The sequence below is a fragment of the Polyodon spathula genome, chromosome 10, assembly GCF_017654505.1.
Source record: "Polyodon spathula isolate WHYD16114869_AA chromosome 10, ASM1765450v1, whole genome shotgun sequence".
NCBI classification, from domain to species: Eukaryota; Metazoa; Chordata; class Actinopteri; order Acipenseriformes; family Polyodontidae; genus Polyodon; species Polyodon spathula.
The window spans coordinates 8,266,367-8,290,601 of NC_054543.1; the positions used below are offsets into that span (position 1 = coordinate 8,266,367).

The 24,235-nt window shown below is 43.4% G+C and overlaps 1 protein-coding gene across 16 annotated transcripts in view; it reads left to right on the forward strand.

The window, feature by feature from the left end:
* The first annotated feature begins 400 nt into the window (after nt 1-400).
* LOC121321778 (calcium/calmodulin-dependent protein kinase type II subunit gamma-like) overlaps nt 401-24,235 on the forward strand; it is a 51,757-nt gene continuing 27,922 nt past the window's right edge. For 10 of the 16 annotated variants that reach the window (XM_041260955.1, XM_041260961.1, XM_041260967.1 and 7 more), the window contains exons 1-4: nt 402-620; nt 2,202-2,296; nt 20,624-20,683; nt 24,154-24,208. In XM_041260955.1, coding sequence (XP_041116889.1) covers nt 556-620; nt 2,202-2,296; nt 20,624-20,683; nt 24,154-24,208 — 275 coding nt within the window. In that variant the 5' untranslated portion in view covers nt 402-555. Of the gene's footprint in view, nt 621-2,201; nt 2,297-20,623; nt 20,684-24,153; nt 24,209-24,235 lie in introns of all 16 variants that reach the window. The other 6 variants (XM_041260956.1, XM_041260963.1, XM_041260959.1 and 3 more) reach the window with 2 other exon arrangements.

Sequence of the window (24,235 nt, forward strand, 5' to 3'; positions counted from 1 at the left end):
GGGTTGTTAGCATGATTATTTGCATAATACGGTGATTTACTTTAATTGTTTTACAATCCAAGTGGGTTCCAAGCTGATGGCAAAACGGTTATTTTTGAGTTTCACAATACACACCAGGAATGTGATATAAAATTGAATTTAGCTTGAAAAAAAAAACATAAAAAAATAAGAATAATTTTTTTTTTTTTTTTTTAATGAATATAAAACATAACAGGAAGTAAAAAAGACACGAAACTGAAGCAGAGCGCAACGCTGCCTGTGCGCCTCGCCTCAACTTGTGGCTTTGCAATACCCAGCTAGAACAGCGCGTCTCCGCTTCGCCAACTGTGCCCTCTCAACTCCTCTCCCTACATAGCAAGCACAGAGGAAATCTCGCGTTGTTGGCCTTTTCTGTCTACCCCCCCTCCTCCTCCTCCACCCCCCTCTCTATCTAATTTCTCTCCCACTGTCTCTGATATGAGCGTGTGAGAGACTCGGTGACTATCTCCTCCCGAACCAAAGTCGAAGCGCTGCAGTCATTGAAAAACAGAGGCGATACGCTCCCTGCTCCACAACATGGCTACTATCGTTACCTCAACCCGGTTTACTGACGAATACCAACTGTACGAGGAACTCGGGAAGTAAGCGAGAAAATACGTCTTTGCTAAATGTATACGTGTGCATTATTTGTGTGAGGCTAGGCGTGTGCGTGTGAACAGACATACAGATAGAGGGAGAGACGAACACGATCGCAAAATTATAGTCTCAGTGAAAAGACAGCTAACTTGTCAAAAACACATTTCATACCCGAATCGAGCAAACGCGAGTCTCATTCTTAAGACCTAGATACATTGGTTTGAGTGCAACTCATTCTTTCCAGGGTGCGCAATGAAATACTTTATTTTATTTTGCAATGAGGGCGAATACTGGTAATGATAATAATAATAATAATAATAATAATAATAATAATAATAATAATAATAATACAGTGGCAAGCTAATTTTCCAATTTGGCTGGTGAACGCCTGGTCTTGTCTCTTTCTTGAGGTGCTGTGGGGTTTGTACACGGTGTCTATTAATTAAGACCACCCCCAAGGAAGGCTGAAAAGCCTTTTAAGACGCATTGAGTCGCAGCTGGGGGCATTGTTATGTTTATTTTCATTCCTTTTATTATATTTACGACAGTATGTGCTGTGCTGCATTTTTATTATTATTGGGCATTTTGGGTAAACGTAGCATCGCAGGTCATTGCCAGTAACGGATAAGGTGTGTGTATAAGCATAATTATTATTACGTCCACAGGTGTCAGTATATATATATATATATATATATATATATATATATAATATATATATATATATATATATAGTCCTCATGCTTGCATTTTTCTGTACATGAATATCATGTGAATGATATAACACTGCAATGTATCGGCCTCGCCTTGTGCTTGTCAAGGATATTGTAATTTTAAATACATGAATAATGTGCACAGCTATCGTCGACTCCGGTATTAAATAATATCAGTAAAACGAGAACTGCAGTAAACATGGATGTGTGTGTGTGTTTGTGTGTGTGTGTGTGTGTGTGTGTGTGTTTTAAACATGCCCTTATGTATTGTTGTGCTGTTCATTGTTCCTGAATTCCCAGCGCACCGGCTATTTATTGCGATTGTCATTTCATAGGATGGATCGTGGCACTATTTAGTTTTCCTTTTTTAAAAAAAAAAAAAAAAAAAAAATGCTACTATATACAACTGACTGGGGATTTACACTCACGGTTACACTGAATGACACTGTGTAGCGATGGGTGTATTACATATTATGAATGTGTAATTATTATTATTGTTTTATCATTAATAATGATAATAATAATGATAATAATAATTGCTGACAGCTAGTGTCCGTTTCAATTGGCGGCTGTCTAGCTTATTATAAGTACCCCTGGATTTACAGCTATGTATTTACAATCAAGTCAGATTTTATTCTACGGTCTTTGTGTAGCTGTACACTCGTGTAATCCCCACACAGCTCTCTGTGCTGCAGTACTGACGCTTGCAGGTGGGGTTAAAGGCATCTGTGCCACGCATTTTTTTTTCAATAGGAATATATTTCTATAATTTTAAGGTACAATAAACTATTTGCATGACCTCACATATCCCTGTGACATATAAACGTTTCTTTCTTTCTTTCTTTCATTCTCATTTATGTATTTATTTTAATCTAGAGGGGCATTCTCCGTGGTTCGCAGATGTGTGAAGAAATCTACCGGCCAGGAATATGCAGCTAAGATTATCAACACTAAAAAACTTTCGGCAAGAGGTAAGACATACACTTGAAAATGTCTTATTTCATTAAAAAATAATGTCGTGTTTATTTAATTGCTGTGTTTTAATTTGTGTTATTATTAAATAATTGAGTTTGGATGCGGTTTTGTGTTTCATGTCTGCGGGAGACTGAACTGGGAGTGGCGTTGCGGAACTTTGTTTCGTGTGCGTGTTGTTTGAAGGAAACCCCCCCCCAACCCAAACAAAAAAAAAAAGGAAAGGGTTTGGCTTTTAATTTATTATTTGTTTGGAGTCTGTCATTGCTTAAGTTGTGCATGTAGGTTAGTGTTACTCTGGCTAGTGCGCGGCTGTAGCTTTTAGCGTCTGTCTGTGCTGCTGAAAAGGATCCGCTTGCACTTTACATTTCCCGACAGCTGCAATTAGCACTTCTGCCATACGTAAGGCACCGTCGGCCACTTCATACCTCGATGTGGAGCGTGAAATACGCTACTGCATAGGTTAAACTGCCCAGTACCTTTTCTTTAACCCCTATATGTATTTGTGTGGCACGTTACCAGAATTGACAATGTGAATTCTCCCTTCTGTTTTTTTTTTTTTTTTTTGGAGGGGGAGGGATGGCTTGAAACAAACGTAGATGCCTGGAGGGGTCTTGTAAGAACAGGTCCCTTATTTACAGTTAAGCGGCGCGTTCTCGGCCTCGGCCCAAACTAAAGGCAGAAGCACGGGATAAAAAAAAAAAAAAAAAACGTGCAGGCAGTCAGCGATATAATGTTGGTTTACTAGTTTGTTTATGTATTTAGTTATTTATTTGTTTATTTATTTCACATTTTGATGCGTGGTTGCACACATAGTGTTCACAAAGCTCAAACTCAGGAGTCCAGAAGAGATTCTGAATATCAAACTTTGGTATTCATGAAAACAATCTTTATCTGAGTCCTGATGTGAAAGCTTTGTGAACAGGGCCTCTTGTCCAGTATGAGTCCTCCTCAATTGAGGATAGTTTGGTTCTCTGCATATTTTTTATACTGATGTTTGGCATGTGCAGATGGTTTAGAATTAAGGCAGTCTGCATGTTCAGCTGGTATAGTGTGACACAGACAGACAGAGGGAGGCGATCAGGGGCCAGATCGCCATTTTTGAAATGAGGACCCTAAAAGAAAGTTTAATTGAAAAGCTTTGTCGAAAAGATGTTGGTTACAGGACAAGCAAACCAATGCGTACCTCACATTAGCGTTGTTAACATTCGTTATTACTGGTCATGCTGCTCGCGTTATAGTCCTGAGAATCTTTTCGTTGGTTCATAGATTAGATAAAATAAATAAATAAATAAACTTGAATTTTAACAAGGATACATAGATATGATTCTTCACAGCACTCGAACCAGGTAGGTCACATGGCCTGATTGCAGCCTGACCATTGGTGAAGTGAGCCTGAACTGCAACACAGAAAGAAGTGATTAGGTACCAGGAAGCAGCAGCAGCAGCGTTGTCTTTGAGATTTCTGCACATTCCAAACGGAGTTATAAAATACAAGTGACACCAGAGGTAATGAATCTTCAAAACCTTGTTTGGCTCTGCATTTAAGAGGTTAAAAAATGCTCTGTACCCAATCCAGTTACTGGTTTTCAAATCCGAGTGCCCCATGAATTGATCCAGACTAGTCTGGCTGCAGCTGTCTGCAGTGCTGGGAGGGGTATAGTGCTGGGAGCCGGCACGCAGCTGCTCGGGGCATTATGGGAAGTGCAAACACTTCTGAATTATTAAACGACAGATAAATAACAATAATCCCCACACAAATAGAAAAGCCGTTCTTTACAGCTATTTATCGGCCAGTCAATAGCGCATGTCACTCAGCCTGTCGGAAGATGTTTAGACGTGCTGTCATTGTGGTGAAGTCTTCGCATACTTCGCATAAAGCCTCTAGGAATGGTGGTGTGTTGGAAGGCATGGGTTCCAGCAAAAATGCATCATTAAAGGCGCCGTGTAGCCAGGGCTTTCAAAACCACTCTACCTGTCTCGTATTATCTCCAGGAGGGCTGTAGTGAAGACACCTCGCACCTCTGTGAGCTCTAGAGTGTGTCAGGTACCCAGGGAACCGGTTAACCCCTTTTGCGAGGTGTTCTTTGGCACAAGTTCTTGATCACAATCTGGGGATGTCAGGACTAGGCGCCTGTCTGAGTGTCGGTCTCTTTATGTAGGTACAGGTGTCGCACCTAAAACACATTTTTGCGTGTTGGTTATCTAGTGGTGATTACACATGATCAGGACATTCGTTATTTATTGAGAGTATAAGAACGAGTGGTATTTGTGGAGAGGAAGCTTTTCCATCTTCACAGGCACGTGTTTACAGTGGATGTGAGTCAGGCTAATTTGCTTTGTCACGATCACTCAAATTGTGTTTTATAGGCGGGGCTGGTGGGTGTTGCTGATAGACTTGCTGTTTTGCAGTGCATCTGTTTCAGGGATGGAAATAAGACTCCTATTGCGTAGCGGTTTAATCGTTCCAGGTTTTACTACAAGCTTGATTTTTATGAATGAACTTTATACCTAGTATTGCATTTTGAGGTTCACAGAAACAGCCATTTCTGTTGCACTGCTACTTCTGATAAAGTCCAGTGCACTTCTTACCTCCCTGTTTCTCGCTCAGTCCCCTTTTGGCTAAATAGGTATTTAAATTGTTAATAGTTGCAAAAGGCTGGACTAGGCTGCGAGGAGCTCTCTGTAGATTTGTGAAGCTAATAAAGCACAGTAAAGCATGGGTAAGAATTGAAAAGCACAGATAGGTAGAGTAAAAAAACAAACCATGGTAAACTAACCCTTAGGAAAGTTTGTCACAATAAAAACTCAGCAAAGTGTAATAAAGCATAGATAAGTACTGTAAAGAATAGCAAGGTATGGTAAAGTGTATTAATAAACCTGGCAAACCAGAGTAAACTATGGTAAATGTATAGTATAACCATGTGGTCTGAATGCTGGAAGTTCATCCTGAGAGCATCCTGAGCGGTGGGACCCCCTATTTTCGGAGTCTCCCCTGCGCTTCTCTGAGCTCTCTTGGCTGTAATTGGTAACATTCCAGTTAGTGGTGCATATTTCATGAGACAAATGCATTACCGTGAATTTTTAATGAAGCTGGGCTGGTAATGGGGAGTTGAAGGGGGAGCCTCAGTTTCGATGTGCTGTCTGTCTGCGGATGATTCTGCAGGAAGGCTGAGCAGCTCCCTCGCTCGAGTGAGTGAGTCTGTCTGTCTGTCTGTCGTTCACACTCACTGTCCTGTGAGCCAGGGCTCGCAGTGGAGATGCATTCATTCACACTCACTGTCCTGTGAGCCAGGGCTCGCAGTGGAGATGCATTCATTCACACTCGCTCTCCTGTGAGCCAGGGCTCGCAGTGGAGATGCATTCATTCACACTCGCTCTCCTGTGAGCCAGGGCTCGCAGTGGAGATGCATTCATTCACACTCGCTCTCCTGTGAGCCAGGGCTCGCAGTGGAGATGCATTCATTCACACTCGCTCTCCTGTGAGCCAGGGCTCGCAGTGGAGATGCATTCATTCACACTCGCTCTCCTGTGAGCCAGGGCTCGCAGTGGAGATGCATTCATTCACACTCGCTCTCCTGTGAGCCAGGGCTCGCAGTGGAGATGCATTCATTCACACTCGCTCTCCTGTGAGCCAGGGCTCGCAGTGGAGGTGCATTCATTCACACTCGCTCTCCTGTGAGCCAGGGCTCGCAGTGGAGGTGCATTCATTCACACTCTTTCTCCTGTGAGCCAGGGCTCGCAGTGGAGGTGCATTCATTCACACTCGCTCTCCTGTGAGCCAGGGCTCGCAGTGGAGGTGCATTCATTCACACTCGCTCTCCTGTGAGCCAGGGCTCGCAGTGGAGGTGCATTCATTCACAGATCTGAGAGCCCTGATTTTCACCCTCACCAAAATATTGGTTTACAGTACAGGATAATTTTTTCTTGTTTGAATTGCAATCAAAGAAACAACACCTCATGTTCATACCAGAATATATACAAATCTCCTTTTAGTCCTTCTAAAAGTGCCCCATAGTATATAGAATAAAGCACAATGAAAGCATAGCTAAGCAATTTAAAGAACAGCGAGGTATAGTAAAGTATATAAATGACTTTTAATAATACAATGTTCCAGGTAACAATTCTGCTACAGTTCCAGTGACTGCTTCAGCATGTGGCATACAGTGCTGTACTGCTGATACCATCTATAAAGGGCTGATAGTGATAGCTCATTTTCTTTGATGCCAGGGCAGGAGGGCACTACACTGTTGTGGATCTCCACCTGCTGGTTGAATGGTATTCTGTATTTACCTGAAATGCATTGATTTTGTTTTACCATAACTACTGTCTGGAATCCTTTCTTTTGTAGTTAACTCAGTGGGTAGAGTAAGGCCTTCACAACCAGCTCTTACTTCTGGGATATTTTTCAACTTTAATAAAGTGTTACGCCTAATAGCTTTGATAACGTTTTCAAAATCAACGAACGCCCGACATACTCAATCTTTAACGGATATCCGAATATCAAAACCACATGATCTTTCCAGGGATGGAAACAACACTCCTATTGCACTGTAGTTTAACCCATTCCGGGTTTTACTACAAGCTTGATTTTTATGAATGAACTCTATACCAAGCATGATTAGATAATAATAATAATAATAATAATAATAATAATAATCATCATCATCTTTATTTTTATATAGTGCCTTTCACAGTGAACCACCATCACAAAGTGCTTTACAGAGTTAGGCTGTGAACTGTGCATTGTATGCAGTCACTTACAATAGGACACTGTTCAGTGTTGAGACAATTTGTTAAATAATTATAAAGACAGTCATTTATTGCTGTGAGTGTGGAATAGGAAGGCCTTTAACAGTGAAGAAGTATGAGAGAGAGAGAGAGAGAGAGAGAGAGAGAGAGAGAGAGAGAGAGACTGCTCTACAGTGCGGCAAAGATAACACCACTTGAAATGAATAATGACCTGTATAATGTATACTAAATATTTATAACATATATAATTAGTTCTCATGAACTAGCACTGCTGTTCCAGTACTTTTGTCCTGAAAGATATAAAAATGTAATTCTGTACTTTTAAGGATATGTTGTGTTCCGTGACAGCGCTTCAGGTTGAGTGATGCTTTGGGTGTAGAAGCAAATTGACAGCATCAGAATCTGCCAGAAACTGAAGCTTTGACATGACACACTTGGTGTGAAAAGATCTTTAGACTGTTACAAGGCTGCTGCTGCTGGTTACTGTGCTTCTTCCATTTGAATGGTTTTAAAATATCACAGAGGTGCTGAGCATCAGAGGAATCCCAGCCAGCGTGGAGTCAGAATCATCCAGCGATGCTGCTTCCTGTGACATCAGAATCACATGTGCAACAAGGGAGGAGCAATGGGGTGAGAGCTCCCGGTCCGATTGGACGAAACAGGGCCACCGTGTGTGAGATCTCGTCACTGCAGCAGGACAGGAAGAGAAATGCACTGCCCACCATCTGGGCTTGATTTGTTGATTTTTCTCTCAGTTTGGAACTTGCATGCATTCATATCCAACAGCAGAATGACTGGATCGCACACGCCCTCCCTCCCTCTCTCTGTGTCGGTGTTTCACAGTGACGCACACCCTCCCTCCACCTCTCTCTCTCTCTCTCGCTGTGCTCAGGCCCTTCTGAGGTGCTGCTGGAGGAAGCAGGTCCAGGGGCAGAGTCCCTCGTACCCTCACTGCATCACCCACTCAGGGCAATGTGACATCACCTCTCTCTCTCTTTCTGTCTCTGTTCGAACACAGGGGTAGTGCCCTCTCTCGTTCTTGTCTTTACCACTTTATTATTATTAATTAGTCATTTAGCAGACGCTTTTATCGAAAACAACTTGGAGACTAGAGGGTGAACTATACATGACTATGCTGCAGTCGCTTACAATTGGACCTTGGTTTTACATATCATCCGAAGGGCAAGTCAACGCTATTGTTGTGTCTGGAGTAGAAGGTTCCACTCCTGTTATGTGTCTTTTTGCAGTTTAAATGTCTGTCTATCTTATTGTTTTATATAGCACCTTTCATAGTGGAACACCATCACAAAGCGCTTTACAGAGGTAGGCTGTGAACAGTGCATTGTATGAGTCCCCTTTATCAGCCATCCAGAGAATTACATCCCCACTGAACATACAAGGAGAACATTTACAGGAAATCAGTACTGCTGCACAGCATTGAAATGTTTGTAAAAACCAAAGAAGTGTGTACGTTTACAGCTTTCTTTTGAAGTTTCAGGGTGCGGTGCGTGTGCGCACTGTACCAGATATCAGGGCAGCACCAGAGCCTGGATGTCTCATTCAGCTGCTTTTTCTTTCCTCAAGTCAGTGACCCTGCTCACCACAAGAAGTGCACAGTATACAAGCTTCCACATCAAACCTGTCACGTTCAACTTGCTTTTAAACTGATCCTGTGGGCGTACGATATCTAATTCAATGCATCACAAATATACAGATTTAAAGAATACCTCTGTTTTAAACAAATAAAATCCAGTGTTGTCTGAAAGGGCAGCAGATTGCTAGCAGAGGTGGTGTATAACCCTCCTCCCCAAAGATTGCCTTATTTTTCTTATTGCAGTAAATCCCCTTCCAATCCCTCTGTTAGTGTGGGGGCGCCTGATCAAGACTGACCCTCTGTCATGAATAACGACCCCTTGGTGCTGCTGTGCATGGTCCCTCCCGATCTCTCTCTCTCTCTCTCTCTCTCTGTCTCTCTCTCTCTGTGAAGGCGGCGTCGATCCCTCCCGATCTCTGTCTCTCTCTCTCTCTCTGAAGGCGGCGTCGATCCCTCCCGATCTCTGTCTCCGTCTCTCTCTCTCTCTCTCTCTGAAGGCAGCGTCGATCCCTCCCGATCTCTGTCTCTGTCTCTCTCTGAAGGCAGCGTCGGGCAGGTGCACCTCACTATGTTTTATTAATTGCTACCATATTTATTTGGGTTGAGGGGGGAAAAAAAAATTGCCGTTTTAAATTTAGCTAACAAAGTAGCACGATACAATTTCTCTGCGATGCACATCCGTAGCTGTCTTGGTCTCAGACGTGCAGTTCTGAAGTAAATGTATGTTTTAGCAAATATGTATTTTTATTTTAAAACATGATGGGCTTTTTTTTTTTTTTTAAAACCTTTACTCCAATCTTAAACTCCGAAGTGAAACTGTAACAGTAACACTGAGAAACAAACAGCTGGAGAGTGATTTAAGGGACTTTATTATTTTGTACTGGTTTGTAAGCCAATGTGTTTTTTTTTTGGGGGGGGGGGGGGGGGGGGGTGTTGTGTTTTTTTTGGGAATAATGCTTTCACAGAGCTGTGAGCCAATAGTATCAGCTGTGCTGTCTTGTGGTGATAATACAAAGAGAGAGACGGTGGTTAGAACTGAGGGACTGGGAGGGAGCAGGGTATTTAGAGCTGAGATAGTGTGCCCTGGAGGTTTGCAGGGATGCAGAGGGAGGGAGCCAGTGTGAAGTTGCTGCTTTGCTCTCGGTCGCTTGGGGGCTGTGTCTTCCTTTCCAAGTATATCCCTCCCCAAGGACTCGCACCCTCCTGCTTTATTTTTAGCGCTGCTCACCTTGGTTACACTATCAGCTCGCAGGATTGGAAATATCATGCCGGCCTCCTCGAGCTTCCTATCACTGTGACCCACGCCACTGCACCAAACTGCAGCCATGCCCAGGCACAGCGGAGGGAGAAAGAGGGAGGGAGGTATCTCTGGGTAAAATTAGGATGCAGAGACACTGTCTCTCGCATGCAGAACTCTCTTTCTTTTTCTTTCTTGCTCTCTCTCCTTGGTGCTAATTCTTTGCAGCAGTCAGCAACTTCTAGTAATGCTGGGAACACCACTCTGGGTGTGTTTCTTTCTTTCGTTATGCCTTTCTCTGTGTCACAGTGCAGGGAAGCAATTAGAAAGGCAATCGGAATGCTTTTGCTGTATAACCATAAGTGTAGAGTGCATATCCAAGGAGGTTATAATGATGAGGTTGTATAATGCACTGGTGAGACCATATGTGGAATATTGTGTCCAGTTCTGGTCAAAGGAACATTGGCCCTGTAAAGAGTCCAAGGAAAAGCAACTAGACTGATCCGACGACTTCATAGACTAAGCTAGGAAGAAGGGCTGAACGAACCGAATCTGTTCAGCCTGGAGCACAGACCAAACCAAACCCAAACCATTACTTTAAGAGCAGGACAGAAACCAGGACCAGTGGACACAGTTGGAAGTTAATGTGGAGACTTAGGACAGAGGGACAGATTGAAGGAGACACTTCACACAGATAGTGGTGAGTGTGGAATCGGCTACCTAGTCATGCTGTTGAGGCAGAATCACTTGGATCCTTTACGACCCAGCTTCTGTGAGTCAAGTTCTGTGATCAGTCAGCTACTCGGAACTGTCCAATGGCCTCCTTTCATTTGTTCTGAAGTGTGCGAGTCTCTTTTTCCTGTACCAGCAGGAGAGCGAGTGGATAGCTTCAGTCTCCATGGTGATTTTTTTTTTCTTCTTCCAATCAAGAAGGGTTTAGTCCTATTTTTTTTTCGACAGGTGGCCAGCTCAAACTGCTACCCACTCACTGCGTCAAAGAGGCAGTGGCAGCGAGCTGATAATTATAAGACAGGCCCACTCAAGCAGTTTGACTCATCTGTTGAGATTCAGTTTATAGGAAGGTGGGTTATACAGGGAAGAGCAGGGCTCCATTGTACAAGGGAGAGGGAGAGGTAGATAATGATATTTCTGTGGTGTCTAATACTGGACCTACTGAGTCAATAAAACCCAAGACCTGAGCAATGCCATTATCAATATTACACTACAACTTTTAAAGTTATTTTATGTGTTTACCTCCCTTTATCTGAAATAATCATTGTAATTACTGAAAGAGGTCTCTCTTATGAAGCATTTAATCATTGATCAGTGGCTGTAGAACAGGTGTCATTAACTGAGTGGCTGACCTCCTTAGAGTAAAATGGGAGAGTATTGTCTGATTGTTGTATAATATACAATAACACACGGCTTGGGCTGGGTCGCTCTGATAAGGGCTGGCCTGTTTTATGGAGCTTGACTGAAGGAGCTGTGCCTCTATCTCGTCTGTTGGTGCCCTACCTAGCTACAGAACCACAAAGCTGAAAACCTAAGGACCCCCCCTGTGCACGGTCACAGTATTGCACCCCATCCATTGGTGGCAGCGGTGGGATGTCTTGCATGCAAACGCATACGGATTACTGGGAAAGATTTGAGAGCGAGGCTCTTGCATCCCTGCGGCGCTGTTAATCAATAAGAAGTGGATTATAAAAACCGGTGTCATGAATTAGTGTCATCTTCTCAGCCGTGCTTTGTTTGTCGTTCCGTTGAGTAATAACAGATTGGCTGACCTCCATAGAAAAATAATGGGAGAGCAGGGTCTGACTGTTTGTATACTTTGTTAGTGACCTTTGACTTTTTGCTTTACCGGTAATAAAGCCCCAGCAGTTGGAGAGATTGGCTTCATACTCGATGTGCAGCTGTGTAAAGATGAACTCTTTCGTGACAGTTATTTTGTAAAGCTGCTGCAGCCGCTACAGTGCCCTGGTAGTTCCCCTGGGATGCTTATGTTAACAGTAATTTCTGTTTCCAGTTCCCATTGATAGTGGTGTCCTTACTGTGTACACAGCTGATAGTTCTCTTTCTGTGTCTCTCTGCTGCAAACCTATACAGTATATAATAATATATACAGTAGACCCCCATCAAGCTGTGCAGATTGGGACCGATTTTAAGCCAGAATTAGTGAAATGCACGGATTCTCCGAAATTGAGTTCGCTGTTTGGGAAATCCATGTGCTATTAATTAAATTCAATAAATAAAATATAATGTTGTAACAATCGTCCAAATATATACTGTACGTAGTCAGCGTTGTTCAGAGGAAGAGCGGGCTGGTTTAAAGCAGTCCCTGATCTTTAATTGAACAGTCTTTAATTGTCGTAACTGCTCTTCATATTCCGACTACCAGGCTATGAGAGTCTTAAGTCTGCTTGCTTGTCGCTGGTTTCAGTAACTACAATACAGTACAGCTCGTTGGCTTGCACTATACTGTACTCGATTTAATTGAATTAAATTGAATGATGACCATCCGCTTCCACACAGATACGCTGATTTTCGCACCATTAAAGCTTGTGAATGCCTGCTTCCACATAGAGCAGATGATTTCTGCACAAATACATTTTGATAATGTACTGTATTAAACCACATGGGTTATTGAAACGCAGATTAAGTGTAGTAATAACACTCCCTGAGATCGGCGGTGGATGGCGGTTTGTTTGTTCTCGAATCTTGTTTGTGAAAGTCTGTCATGCCCAGCAATTGCTGAGAGGGCTATAACTGACTTAACAATCTTCCCCTCTTTCTCTTCTCTTTCTCTCCTCCTCCTCCTCCTCCTCTCTCTTCTGTATGAACTACCAGTGAGAATCCAGTCCAGATGAAAGATAGACTAACACTTTTTAAAGTTGATTCTTCCAGTCTGCCATCAGCTTCAGGTCTCCTACTCATCTCTCTGCTTCTGACTTTTTTCATCTGTATTTTTTTGTTTGTTATCTCTTTAGGTGGCATTGCACTGTTTAATCTCCATTATATTTTAAACTAATTAACTGTTGTGGTCTAGTGGTGAGAGCTGAGAGACTGGGATGGAGGATGGGAGGCAGTGTGGTCTACTGTTTAGAGCTGAGGGAATGTTTTTCTGAGCTGTATGTAAATGTGTGTACCGAGCTGTTTGTGCGTGTTTGTGTATTCTGCTGTTTGTGTTGTTTGTGTACCACTCTGTGTGTGTTTGTGTAACAAGCTGTGTGTTTGTGTAACACTCTGTGCGTCTGTGTTGTGATTGTGTAACACGCTCTGTGTGTGTTGTGTTTGTGTAACATGCTTTGTGTGTGTTTGTGTAACACGCTCTGTGTGTTGTGTTTGTGTAACATGCTTTGTGTGTGTTTGTGTAACACGCTGTGTATGTGCTTGTGTAACATGCTGTGTGTGTTGTGATTGTGTAACACACTCTGTGTTATGATTGTATAACATGCTGTGTGCGCGTGTTTGTGTAACATGCTGTGCGTGTTATGATTGTATAACATGCTGTGTGCGCGTGTTTGTGTAACATGCTGTGCGTGTTATGATTGTATAACATGCTGTGTGTGCGTGTGTTTGTGTAACACGCTGTATGCATGTTTGTAACACGTTGTGTGTGTGTGTGTTGTGATTGTATAACACACTGTGTGTGTGCTTGTGTAACACGCTGTGTGCGTGCTTGTGTAACATGCTATGTGTGTTGTGATTGTGTAACACACTGTTTTGTGTAACACGCTGCGAGTATGTGCTTGTGTAACACGCTGTGTGTGTGCTTGTGTAACACGCTGTGTGTGTGCTTGTGTAACACGCTGTGTGTGTGCTTGTGTAACACGCTGTGTGTGTGCTTGTGTAACACGCTGTGTGTGTTGTGATTGTGTAACACTGTGTGTTGTGATTGTGTAACACGCTGTGTGTTTGTGTAACATGTGTGTGTGCGTGTTTGTGTAACACTCTATGCATGTTTGTGTATGTGGGTGCTTGTGTAACATGCTGTGTGCATGCTTGTGTAACACGCTGTCTGTGTGTTTTGATTGTGTAACACTGTGTTTGTGTTGTTTGTGTAACACACTATTTTGTGTAACACTCTGTGTGTGTGTTTGTGTACCGTGTATGTGTTGTGATTGTGTAACACGCTGTGTGTGTGCGTGTGCATGTTTGTGTAAGTCAGTGCTAAGCCCACAGATTGTTTTATTTTTAGTAATCTGTGCTGCCCTCACCTCCTGCCTCATTGTGGGTAAGTCTCTTAAAGCAGATAAACTGGGTAATCTCCCTCAGTTTCCGGTTCAGCTGCCTCCCTGCTCCCATTGTTTACATCCCTCCTGAACTGGGAACAGGGGCTCCCACCCAGTCATCTACTGGGATTGCTGGCAGCTCGCACTGGTGATACTGGGTTCAAGTGTAGATCCCGTTCTTGTAATCACAGCCTCCCACCAGTTTTGATCCCGAGTCGTGTCAGACATGTTTATTATTGTTGCAGAAAAGCCAATATATTGAGATCATGTATTATTATTATTATTATTATTATACAGTGCATGCTGTGTAAAATGGACCTATAAAGTGGACCTGCTTGACTAAGGATAAAGCTCAGAAACACAGAAAACTGTGAACTCCCAGTTTGTAAAAACAGCACTAGTTTTCAAACGCCACACCTTTAGGTCGGTGTGCCATTTCCATGTAAAAAGAAATGTCTTTATGTAGCTGGCCCATTGTCAGTGTGTGCAGTTGACTCAAAAAGCCCGGTTTTGCAAGTCCAGTCCCAGCTATGGTTTAACTGTATTTGTGTGCTGCTGACCTCTTGTTGACAACCACACTGAAAGAACAGTTTAAAAGAACAAAGGGGAGTTCATCAATAACTTCAAATAGGTAACTCAGTTCTGAGTTCTCTATACTAGACTGTATTGAATTAGCTGACTCTCAGATCCCCAGTACAGTACTGAGTTCTCTGTACTAGACTGTAAAATTGTTTCCAGAGAAAATGACTGCATTCATATTTAATATATCTTTTTTTTGGTTTTGACAGAACTAATTTAAATAGTTTAATAAATAATAATTCATAGATTCAGTAAAACGCCCTGTATGCAGCATGTCTTCAGGGTTCACTGTGTTGGTGTTCTGTGCTTGCTGAGGTGGGGAGGCTCCTTGTTCAGGGTTCACTGTGTTGGTGTTCTGTGCTTGCTGAGGTGAGGAGGCTCCTTGTTCAGGGTTCACTGTGTTGGTGTTCTGTGCTTGCTGAGGTGAGGAGGCTCCTTGTTCAGGGTTCACTGTGTTGGTGTTCTGTGCTTGCTGAGGTGAGGAGGCTCCTTGTTCAGGGTTCACTGTGTTGGTGTTCTGTGCTTGCTGAGGTGAGGAGGCTCCTTGTTCAGGGTTCACTGTGTTGGTGTTCTGTGCTTGCTGAGGTGAGGAGGCTCCTTGTTCAGGGTTCACTGTGTTGGTGTTCTGTGCTTGCTGAGGTGGGGAGGCTCCTTGTTCAGGGTTCACTGTGTTGGTGTTCTGTGCTTGCTGAGGTGGGGAGGCTCCTTGTTCAGGGTTCACTGTGTTGGTGTTCTGTGCTTGCTGAGGTGAGGAGGCTCCTTGTTCAGGGTTCACTGTGTTGGTGTTCTGTGCTTGCTGAGGTGAGGAGGCTCCTTGTTCAGGGTTCACTGTGTTGGTGTTCTGTGCTTGCTGAGGTGAGGAGGCTCCTTGTTCAGGGTTCACTGTGTTGGTGTTCTGTGCTTGCTGAGGTGAGGAGGCTCCTTGTTCAGGGTTCACTGTGTTGGTGTTCTGTGCTTGCTGAGGTGAGGAGGCTCATTGTTCAGGGTTCACTGTGTTGGTGTTCTGTGCTTGTTGAGGTGAGGAGGCTCCTTGTTCAGGGTTCACTGTGTTGGTGTTCTGTGCTTGCTGAGGTGAGGAGGCTCCTTGTTCAGGGTTCACTGTGTTGGTGTTCTGTGCTTGCTGAGGTGGGGAGGCTCCTTGTTCAGGGTTCACTGTGTTGGTGTTCTGTGCTTGCTGAGGTGAGGAGGCTCCTTGTTCAGGGTTCACTGTGTTGGTGTTCTGTGCTTGCTGAGGTGGGGAGGCTCCTTGTTCAGGGTTCACTGTGTTGGTGTTCTGTGCTTGCTGAGGTGGGGAGGCTCCTTGTTCAGGGTTCACTGTGTTGGTGTTCTGTGCTTGCTGAGGTGAGGAGGCTCCTTGTTCAGGGTTCACTGTGTTGGTGTTCTGTGCTTGCTGAGGTGGGGAGGCTCCTTGTTCAGGGTTCACTGTGTTGGTGTTCTGTGCTTGCTGAGGTGAGGAGGCTCCTTGTTCAGGGTTCACTGTGTTGGTGTTCTGTGCTTGCTGAGGTGAGGAGGCTCCTTGTTCAGGGTTCACTGTGTTGGTGTTCTGTGCTTGCTGAGGTGGGGAGGCTCCTTGTTCAGGGTTCACTGTGTTGGTGTTCTGTGCTTGCTGAGGTGGGGAGGCTCCTTGTTCAGGGTTCACTGTGTTGGTGTTCTGTGCTTGCTGAGGTGAGGAGGCTCCTTGTTCAGGGTTCACTGTGTTGGTGTTCTGTGCTTGCTGAGGTGAGGAGGCTCCTTGTTCAGGGTTCACTGTGTTGGTGTTCTGTGCTTGCTGAGGTGAGGAGGCTCCTTGTTCAGGGTTCACTGTGTTGGTGTTCTGTGCTTGCTGAGGTGGGGAGGCTCCTTGTTCAGGGTTCACTGTGTTGGTGTTCTGTGCTTGCTGAGGTGAGGAGGCTCCTTGTTCAGGGTTCACTGTGTTGGTGTTCTGTGCTTGCTGAGGTGGGGAGGCTCCTTGTTCAGGGTTCACTGTGTTGGTGTTCTGTGCTTGCTGAGGTGAGGAGGCTCCTTGTTCAGGGTTCACTGTGTTGGTGTTCTGTGCTTGCTGAGGTGAGGAGGCTCCTTGTTCAGGGTTCACTGTGTTGGTGTTCTGTGCTTGCTGAGGTGGGGAGGCTCCTTGTTCAGGGTTCACTGTGTTGGTGTTCTGTGCTTGCTGAGGTGAGGAGGCTCCTTGTTCAGGGTTCACTGTGTTGGTGTTCTGTGCTTGCTGAGGTGGGGAGGCTCCTTGTTCAGGGTTCACTGTGTTGGTGTTCTGTGCTTGCTGAGGTGAGGAGGCTCCTTGTTCAGGGTTCACTGTGTTGGTGTTCTGTGCTTGCTGAGGTGGGGAGGCTCCTTGTTCAGGGTTCACTGTGTTGGTGTTCTGTGCTTGCTGAGGTGAGGAGGCTCCTTGTTCAGGGTTCACTGTGTTGGTGTTCTGTGCTTGCTGAGGTGAGGAGGCTCCTTGTTCAGGGTTCACTGTGTTGGTGTTCTGTGCTTGCTGAGGTGGGGAGGCTCCTTGTTCAGGGTTCACTGTGTTGGTGTTCTGTGCTTGCTAAGGTGGGGAAGCTGGCTCACTCACTCATTGTTCACTGTGAAGCTGAGGGACCTGTCTGACAGGATCAACCCACTCATGCAAAATTCTGGATCTTGTGAGCACAAACCTAAGCCTGTCTGATCGACACAGAGGAGAGGAATATTGAATGTCACCATTGTTCTTTGCTGTTCTGGAAACCTCGAAACGGAGGGTATAATCTTTTACTGGGTGAGGGGGAATAGGAAAAGCATGGCCAAAACCTGCAAAAATACTGGGGTTCCCTTTTATAAGGGATGGGCGCGTGTACCAGCAGAGAAACCTGTTCATTACGGCCATACATTTTATTTTTAAATTTTTTTTTATTCTCTTCCTCCAAAAAACTATAGGGGCTGTTGGAAAAACTCCCCTGGTTTTGTGCTCTGCACTGCTGCTGCTGCTGCTGCTGCTGATGATGATGATGATGATGATGATAAAAGTAATTTTACTTTCGTAGTGTAATTGCAGTGTGTGACCACCTGATGACACCAGTGCAATATAAGCCCTTGTCCCGTTGCTTTGGCTGCTGCTGTGCACATCTGGATTGTTGGAGTTGAACATCTGGCACAGTGTCTCTGTCTCTCTATCTCTAGCTCTCTCTCTGACCTGTGGACATTAAACTCTGTCCCTAATTGCCCACTTTGAACTATTAATATCTCTGGCAAGCCAGCGAGTGGATTAGAGTGTGAGCAGGGGGACCAATTGAACAGACGGGCAGGGCTTCATTGAAGAGATCCAGGGATGGAAATAAGACTCCTCTTGCATAGCGTCACACACATACAAAACTACTAAGAACTACTACAGCTTTCTTTTCAGCACTAAATAAGAAAGGCAGAGATTATCATATTCTCTATGCAGGGACTGAAATAAGACCCCTACTGCGTAGTATTTTCATTGGTTCCAGGTTTTACTACAAACTTGAAGCTCAAGTGTGTCTTAAACACACAGTAAAACCAGGAGTGGATCAAACTGCTATGCAATGGGAGTCTTATTTCCATTTCGGAGATTAGCACCAGGGACAAACGGGGGTTCTCATGTTTCATTTTTAATTTTAATTTAGATTTAGATAACTTTTTTTTTTTTCCTTGTCCGCGCCATATTGAGGAACCCCTCGAATTCCACTCTCACATGCAGAACAGTGAGTGGGTGTTTGCTTTGCCTCGGTTTCCTTTTGAGAGAGATTTGCTTAACGCAGCATCCTCTATAAATGCTGCTGCCTGAATGAATACGAGTGATAAGCCAGTGAAGGGGTGAAATGACTAAGGAAATGCAAGAATATCTGATAGCGTTGATATCAAACAGAGGTGTCATTATCCCAGTGCAATACCAGATAGTGCTGCAGGAATCGATTTATTGGGATTGAGTTCTCCACTGAAATCAGTTGCTGACAATCAGATGAGGGGCATTGCTGTTGACTGGGTTTTATAGTCATTCAGTGAGGTTGCAGTGCGCTCGTTTTGATCCGAGTTTCAGTTGATATGTGACGGCTGGCTAAACTAAGATATGGTGTATTTCCGGTTGGCTTTTTTTTTTTTTTTTTTTTTTTTTTTTTAACTTTTAATAAATGAGATCTGTGAGCGGTAAGAGGTCACTTACTCAGCACAGGCTTGCCAGTCAGACCTGGCCTCCTTCTCTCTGTCTTCTCTCGCTGAATTGTGTGTATTTTCACTTGCTTCTGGTTTTGAACCCGGGTCTTCAGAGGTGAGAGGTCGGGTCAGTAAGCCTGCTGTCTGCGCTGGTGTCTCCCCAAAGTTCTGTACTCCGATTTTTTGCCAGAGTGTTTCTGTAGTTTGGAAGGCGCTGGTCTGTGTGACTCTCCGGATGGCTGTGAATTTGCTGTTGGTTTGTTTTGTAATCAGCTTGTGGATTCGAGGAATTGCTTCTAAGGTTAGGCCAGGTGATCCACAGAATATATAACACAAATCCTCACGGTCCTTCTGTCGCCCCTCTCTCCTCTTATCCTCTCTGTCTTCTCTTACCCAATGTAGCTGTCAAACTGTGTGGATTGATGTTAAATATGTTGGTAGTGTTCTGGTCCAAGTAGGGAGGAGAGTGAGCGAGACGTGTGCCGTCAGCGATCCGCTTTTTTTGCACTGTAAGCCCGCCATGAAGCCTTTATAGAACTATGTTGGAGGACCTTGCAGTTCTGAATTGCCTGCAGGCACCTGGTCAGCCACAGGGGTCGTCGGTGCGTGGTGAGCCAAGGACTCGCCAGCCGACCTAAACGCTGTCCACCCTGGCAGTGCTTGGCCAGTTGTGCCCTGCTCTCTGGGAACTCCCAGCCACAGTAGGCAGTGGCATAGTCTGAATTCAAACTAGCAAATGCCTTTACTGGATACCCCACTCGGGAGCCCTTTTTTGTTTTCTCAGATTAAAGCGTGGGTGTTTTGTTTTGCCCATCAATCGGTGCCTTCCACAACATGCACACAAGAATTCTCTTTTTGAAAAAGTAATCCTTATTTAAAAAAACATTTCCTGCAGTGTTATTGGATTAACTGTTCCAAACCACAGAGCGCAGTAAACAGCACAGTCCACACAGCAACACAAACTGAACTCCTGTGCACGCTGAAGATCGGCTTACTTTTATCTTTTTCCTCACTGTAAATCTGTTTTGCTTTTGCAGACCCCCTTGATATTTCACCATTCTGGAATTCATGAGTTGTGGTTATTTCACAGTTATGCCATGTTGATGGTAAATTGTAAAAGTCCTGTGTTTCACTGTGCAGGGGCCTTTTTTAGTCAGATAGAGGGAGTGCAGGGATTGATGTAGGACTCAATTTGACCGAAGTAGGACGGAGTTTGAGTTGGGTCAGTTAAACCGTTTAAAACAGTGTTGGAACAAAGACTAGGTGTGGAAGGGCCAATTTTGGCCACCCCTGGCAGAGCAGTTTCTTCCGTTCCAGGTTTTACTCCAAGCTTGACTAGGCGCTGTGTACAGGTAACAATCTCAGGTGTATCTGCTTAAACTCCTAGTGAATGCAGGAATGTTTGTATATTTTATGAAGGAGACAAGGACCGCATTATTTAAACAAATACAGAATTGCCTATCAATCATAACAAATAAAGTAAATGAACCAATAGTTCAACACTTTGCAAGATATAAAATAAAATGAATGATCTATAGTTTGCAGTTTTATTAACAAGCTCAGGTGTATCTGCTTAAACTCTTAGTGAATCCAGGAATGGATCAAACTGCTGTGAAATGGGGGGGGGGGCTCTTATTTCCATCCTCACTGTATATCTTCAATTTGATAAAGCGATATATTACAATAAGCGACTGATTCATCCATTCTAGCAGACAAATGTTTGGCCAGTGCTGCCTCCAGTGCGCATTGTTCTCGGAGGTGGGGTGTCTCAGACTCTCATGTCCTGTTCGTTCTGTCTCCTCAGATCACCAGAAGCTGGATCGAGAAGCGCGAATCTGCCGTCTCCTGAAGCACCCCAACATTGGTGAGTGAAACACACACACATATATACCCATACAATGAAACGCACACAGTCACACATTTAAACACATACAGTGAAACACGCACACACTCACACATATAAACACATACAGTGAAACATGCACACACTCACACATATAAACACATACAGTGAAACACGCACACACTCACACATATAAACACATACAGTGAAACACGCACACACTCACACATATAAACACATACAGTGAAACACGCACACACTCACACATATAAACACATACAGTGAAACACGCACACACTCACACATTTAAACACATACAGTGAAACACGCACACACTCACACATTTAAACACATACAGTGAAACACGCACACACTCACACATATAAACACATACAGTGAAACACGCACACACTCACACATTTAAACACATACAGTGAAACACGCACACACTCACACATATAAACACATACAGTGAAACACGCACACACTCACACATATAAACACATACAGTGAAACACGCACACAGTCACACATATAAACACATACAGTGAAACACGCACACACTCACACATATAAACACATACAGTGAAACACGCACACACTCACACATATAAACACATACAGTGAAACACGCACACACTCACACATATAAACACATACAGTGAAACACGCACACACTCACACATTTAAACACATACAGTGAAACACGCACACACTCACACATATAAACACATACAGTGAAACACGCACACACTCACACATATAAACACATACAGTGAAACACGCACACACTCACACATATAAACACATACAGTGAAACACGCACACACTCACACATATAAACACATACAGTGAAACACGCACACAGTCACACATATAAACACATACAGTGAAACACGCACACAGTCACACATATAAACACATACAGTGAAACACGCACACACTCACACATATAAACACATACAGTGAAACACGCACACACTCACACATATAAACACATACAGTGAAACACGCACACACTCACACATCTAAACACATACAGTGAAACACGCACACACTCACACATATAAACACATACAGTGAAACACGCACACACTCACACATATAAACACATACAGTGAAACACGCACACACATATAAACACATACAGTGAAACACGCACACACATATAAACACATACAGTGAAACACGCACACACTCACACATTTAAACACATACAGTGAAACACGCACACACTCACACATTTAAACACATACAGTGAAACACGCACACACTCACACATTTAAACACATACAGTGAAACACGCACACACTCACACATTTAAACACATACAGTGAAACACGCACACACTCACACATTTAAACACATACAGTGAAACACGCACACACTCACACATATAAACACATACAGTGAAACACGCACACACTCACACATATAAACACATACAGTGAAACACGCACACACATATAAACACATACAGTGAAACACGCACACACTCACACATATAAACACATACAGTGAAACACGCACACACTCACACATTTAAACACATACAGTGAAACACGCACACACTCACACATATAAACACATACAGTGAAACACGCACACACTCACACATATAAACACATACAGTGAAACACGCACACACTCACACATTTAAACACATACAGTGAAACACGCACACACTCACACATATAAACACATACAGTGAAACACGCACACACTCACACATATAAACACATACAGTGAAACACGCACACACTCACACATATAAACACATACAGTGAAACACGCACACACTCACACATATAAACACATACAGTGAAACACACACACTCACACATATAAACACATACAGTGCAACACGCACACACTCACACATATAAACACATACAGTGAAACACGCACACACTCACACATATAAACACATACAGTGAAACACGCACACACACACACATATAAACACATACAGTGAAACACACACACACATATAAACACATACAGTGAAACACGCACACACATATAAACACATACAGTGAAACACGCACACACATATAAACACATACAGTGAAACACGCACACACTCACACATATAAACACATACAGTGAAACACGCACACACTCACACATATAAACACATACAGTGCAACACGCACACACATATAAACACATACAGTGCAACACGCACACACATATAAACACATACAGTGAAACACGCACACACATATAAACACATACAGTGAAACACGCACACACTCACACATATAAACACATACAGTGAAACACGCACACACATATCACACATATAAACACATACAGTGAAACACGCACACACTCACACATATACACTTTGTGCGTGTGGTGTAATTTGTGTAACACATACAGTGAAACACGCACACACTCACACATATCTATACAAGGTGATACATGCGCACACAGCAGCAGAAATATTTCATATAGAGAAAATAAATACTCAGTCTTAAGAAAAAGGTCATGCAAAACTAGCAACCTTGTTTATGGTATGTTTTGTATATTTTATGTAAGAGAGTTGAGGACAGCATTATATAAACAAATACAGAATTGCCTATCAATCCTAAGAAATGAATTAAATGAACCAATAGTTCAACACTTTGCAAGATATAAACATAAAATGATCTACAGTTTGCAGTTTTAGAAGAAACAAAGGCATGAGGCAATGTACAATGTAGAAGAATAGAGGAAAATACATGGATAAAGAGACTTAATACCATGATGCTTGAAGGTTTTAATAGAAAGGACAAGTAATCATTACGTCCATTAAGTGTGTAGTAAATGACATCACAAGTACAGTAAATAGAAATAAGTGAGTGTAGTTACCATGAGATCAAAGCCTGTAAGCACCTCCACTGTTTACTTTCAAACACACTTTCACTTGACAAAGGTATGTTGGGAAGCTGTCTCTCTTGAGCCAGTGTATTGAATCCAAAAATAACAGTGCAAATAGAGCAGATGTATTAAAATAACTGTATCTCCTCAATCCCTTTCACTCCCCCCTCTGTCTCACTCTTTATCATCGATTATTGGTATGACAAGACATACAAGCATTGCCAAAGTTAATCCAGCAAATATGTACATTTAGAAAACATCAATCAGAACAGAGATATATTGAAGTGTCTCTTCTTTTGCATCTGTCTCTCTCGCTCTCTCTCAATCTCTCTCTCTCTCGCTTTTGCCTTGTGTCTCCCCTCGTCTCTCTGTGTCCTAGTTTGTTCTCTGCCCCAGGCCGCCTCTGTCCTCACCTTGCTCTCAAAGGGACAGCTTGTCATGTTTTCTGCTTGAACTGCAGATAAAAACCCAACAAAGAGAGCAATCGAGGGGAGACACTTTTTTTTTCCCTTATAAAATGTATAACAATATAAGTTTGACGGTACTAGTATTGAAAGTGTCAGGCTGCAACATAGTGTGCAGAGATTTATGGTAACTCTTTCACTCTCTCTCTCTGCCTCTTTCAGTGCGACTCCACGACAGCATCTCTGAAGAGGGATTTCATTACCTCCTCTTCGACCTGTGAGTATCAACCAACTGCTGTCCCAG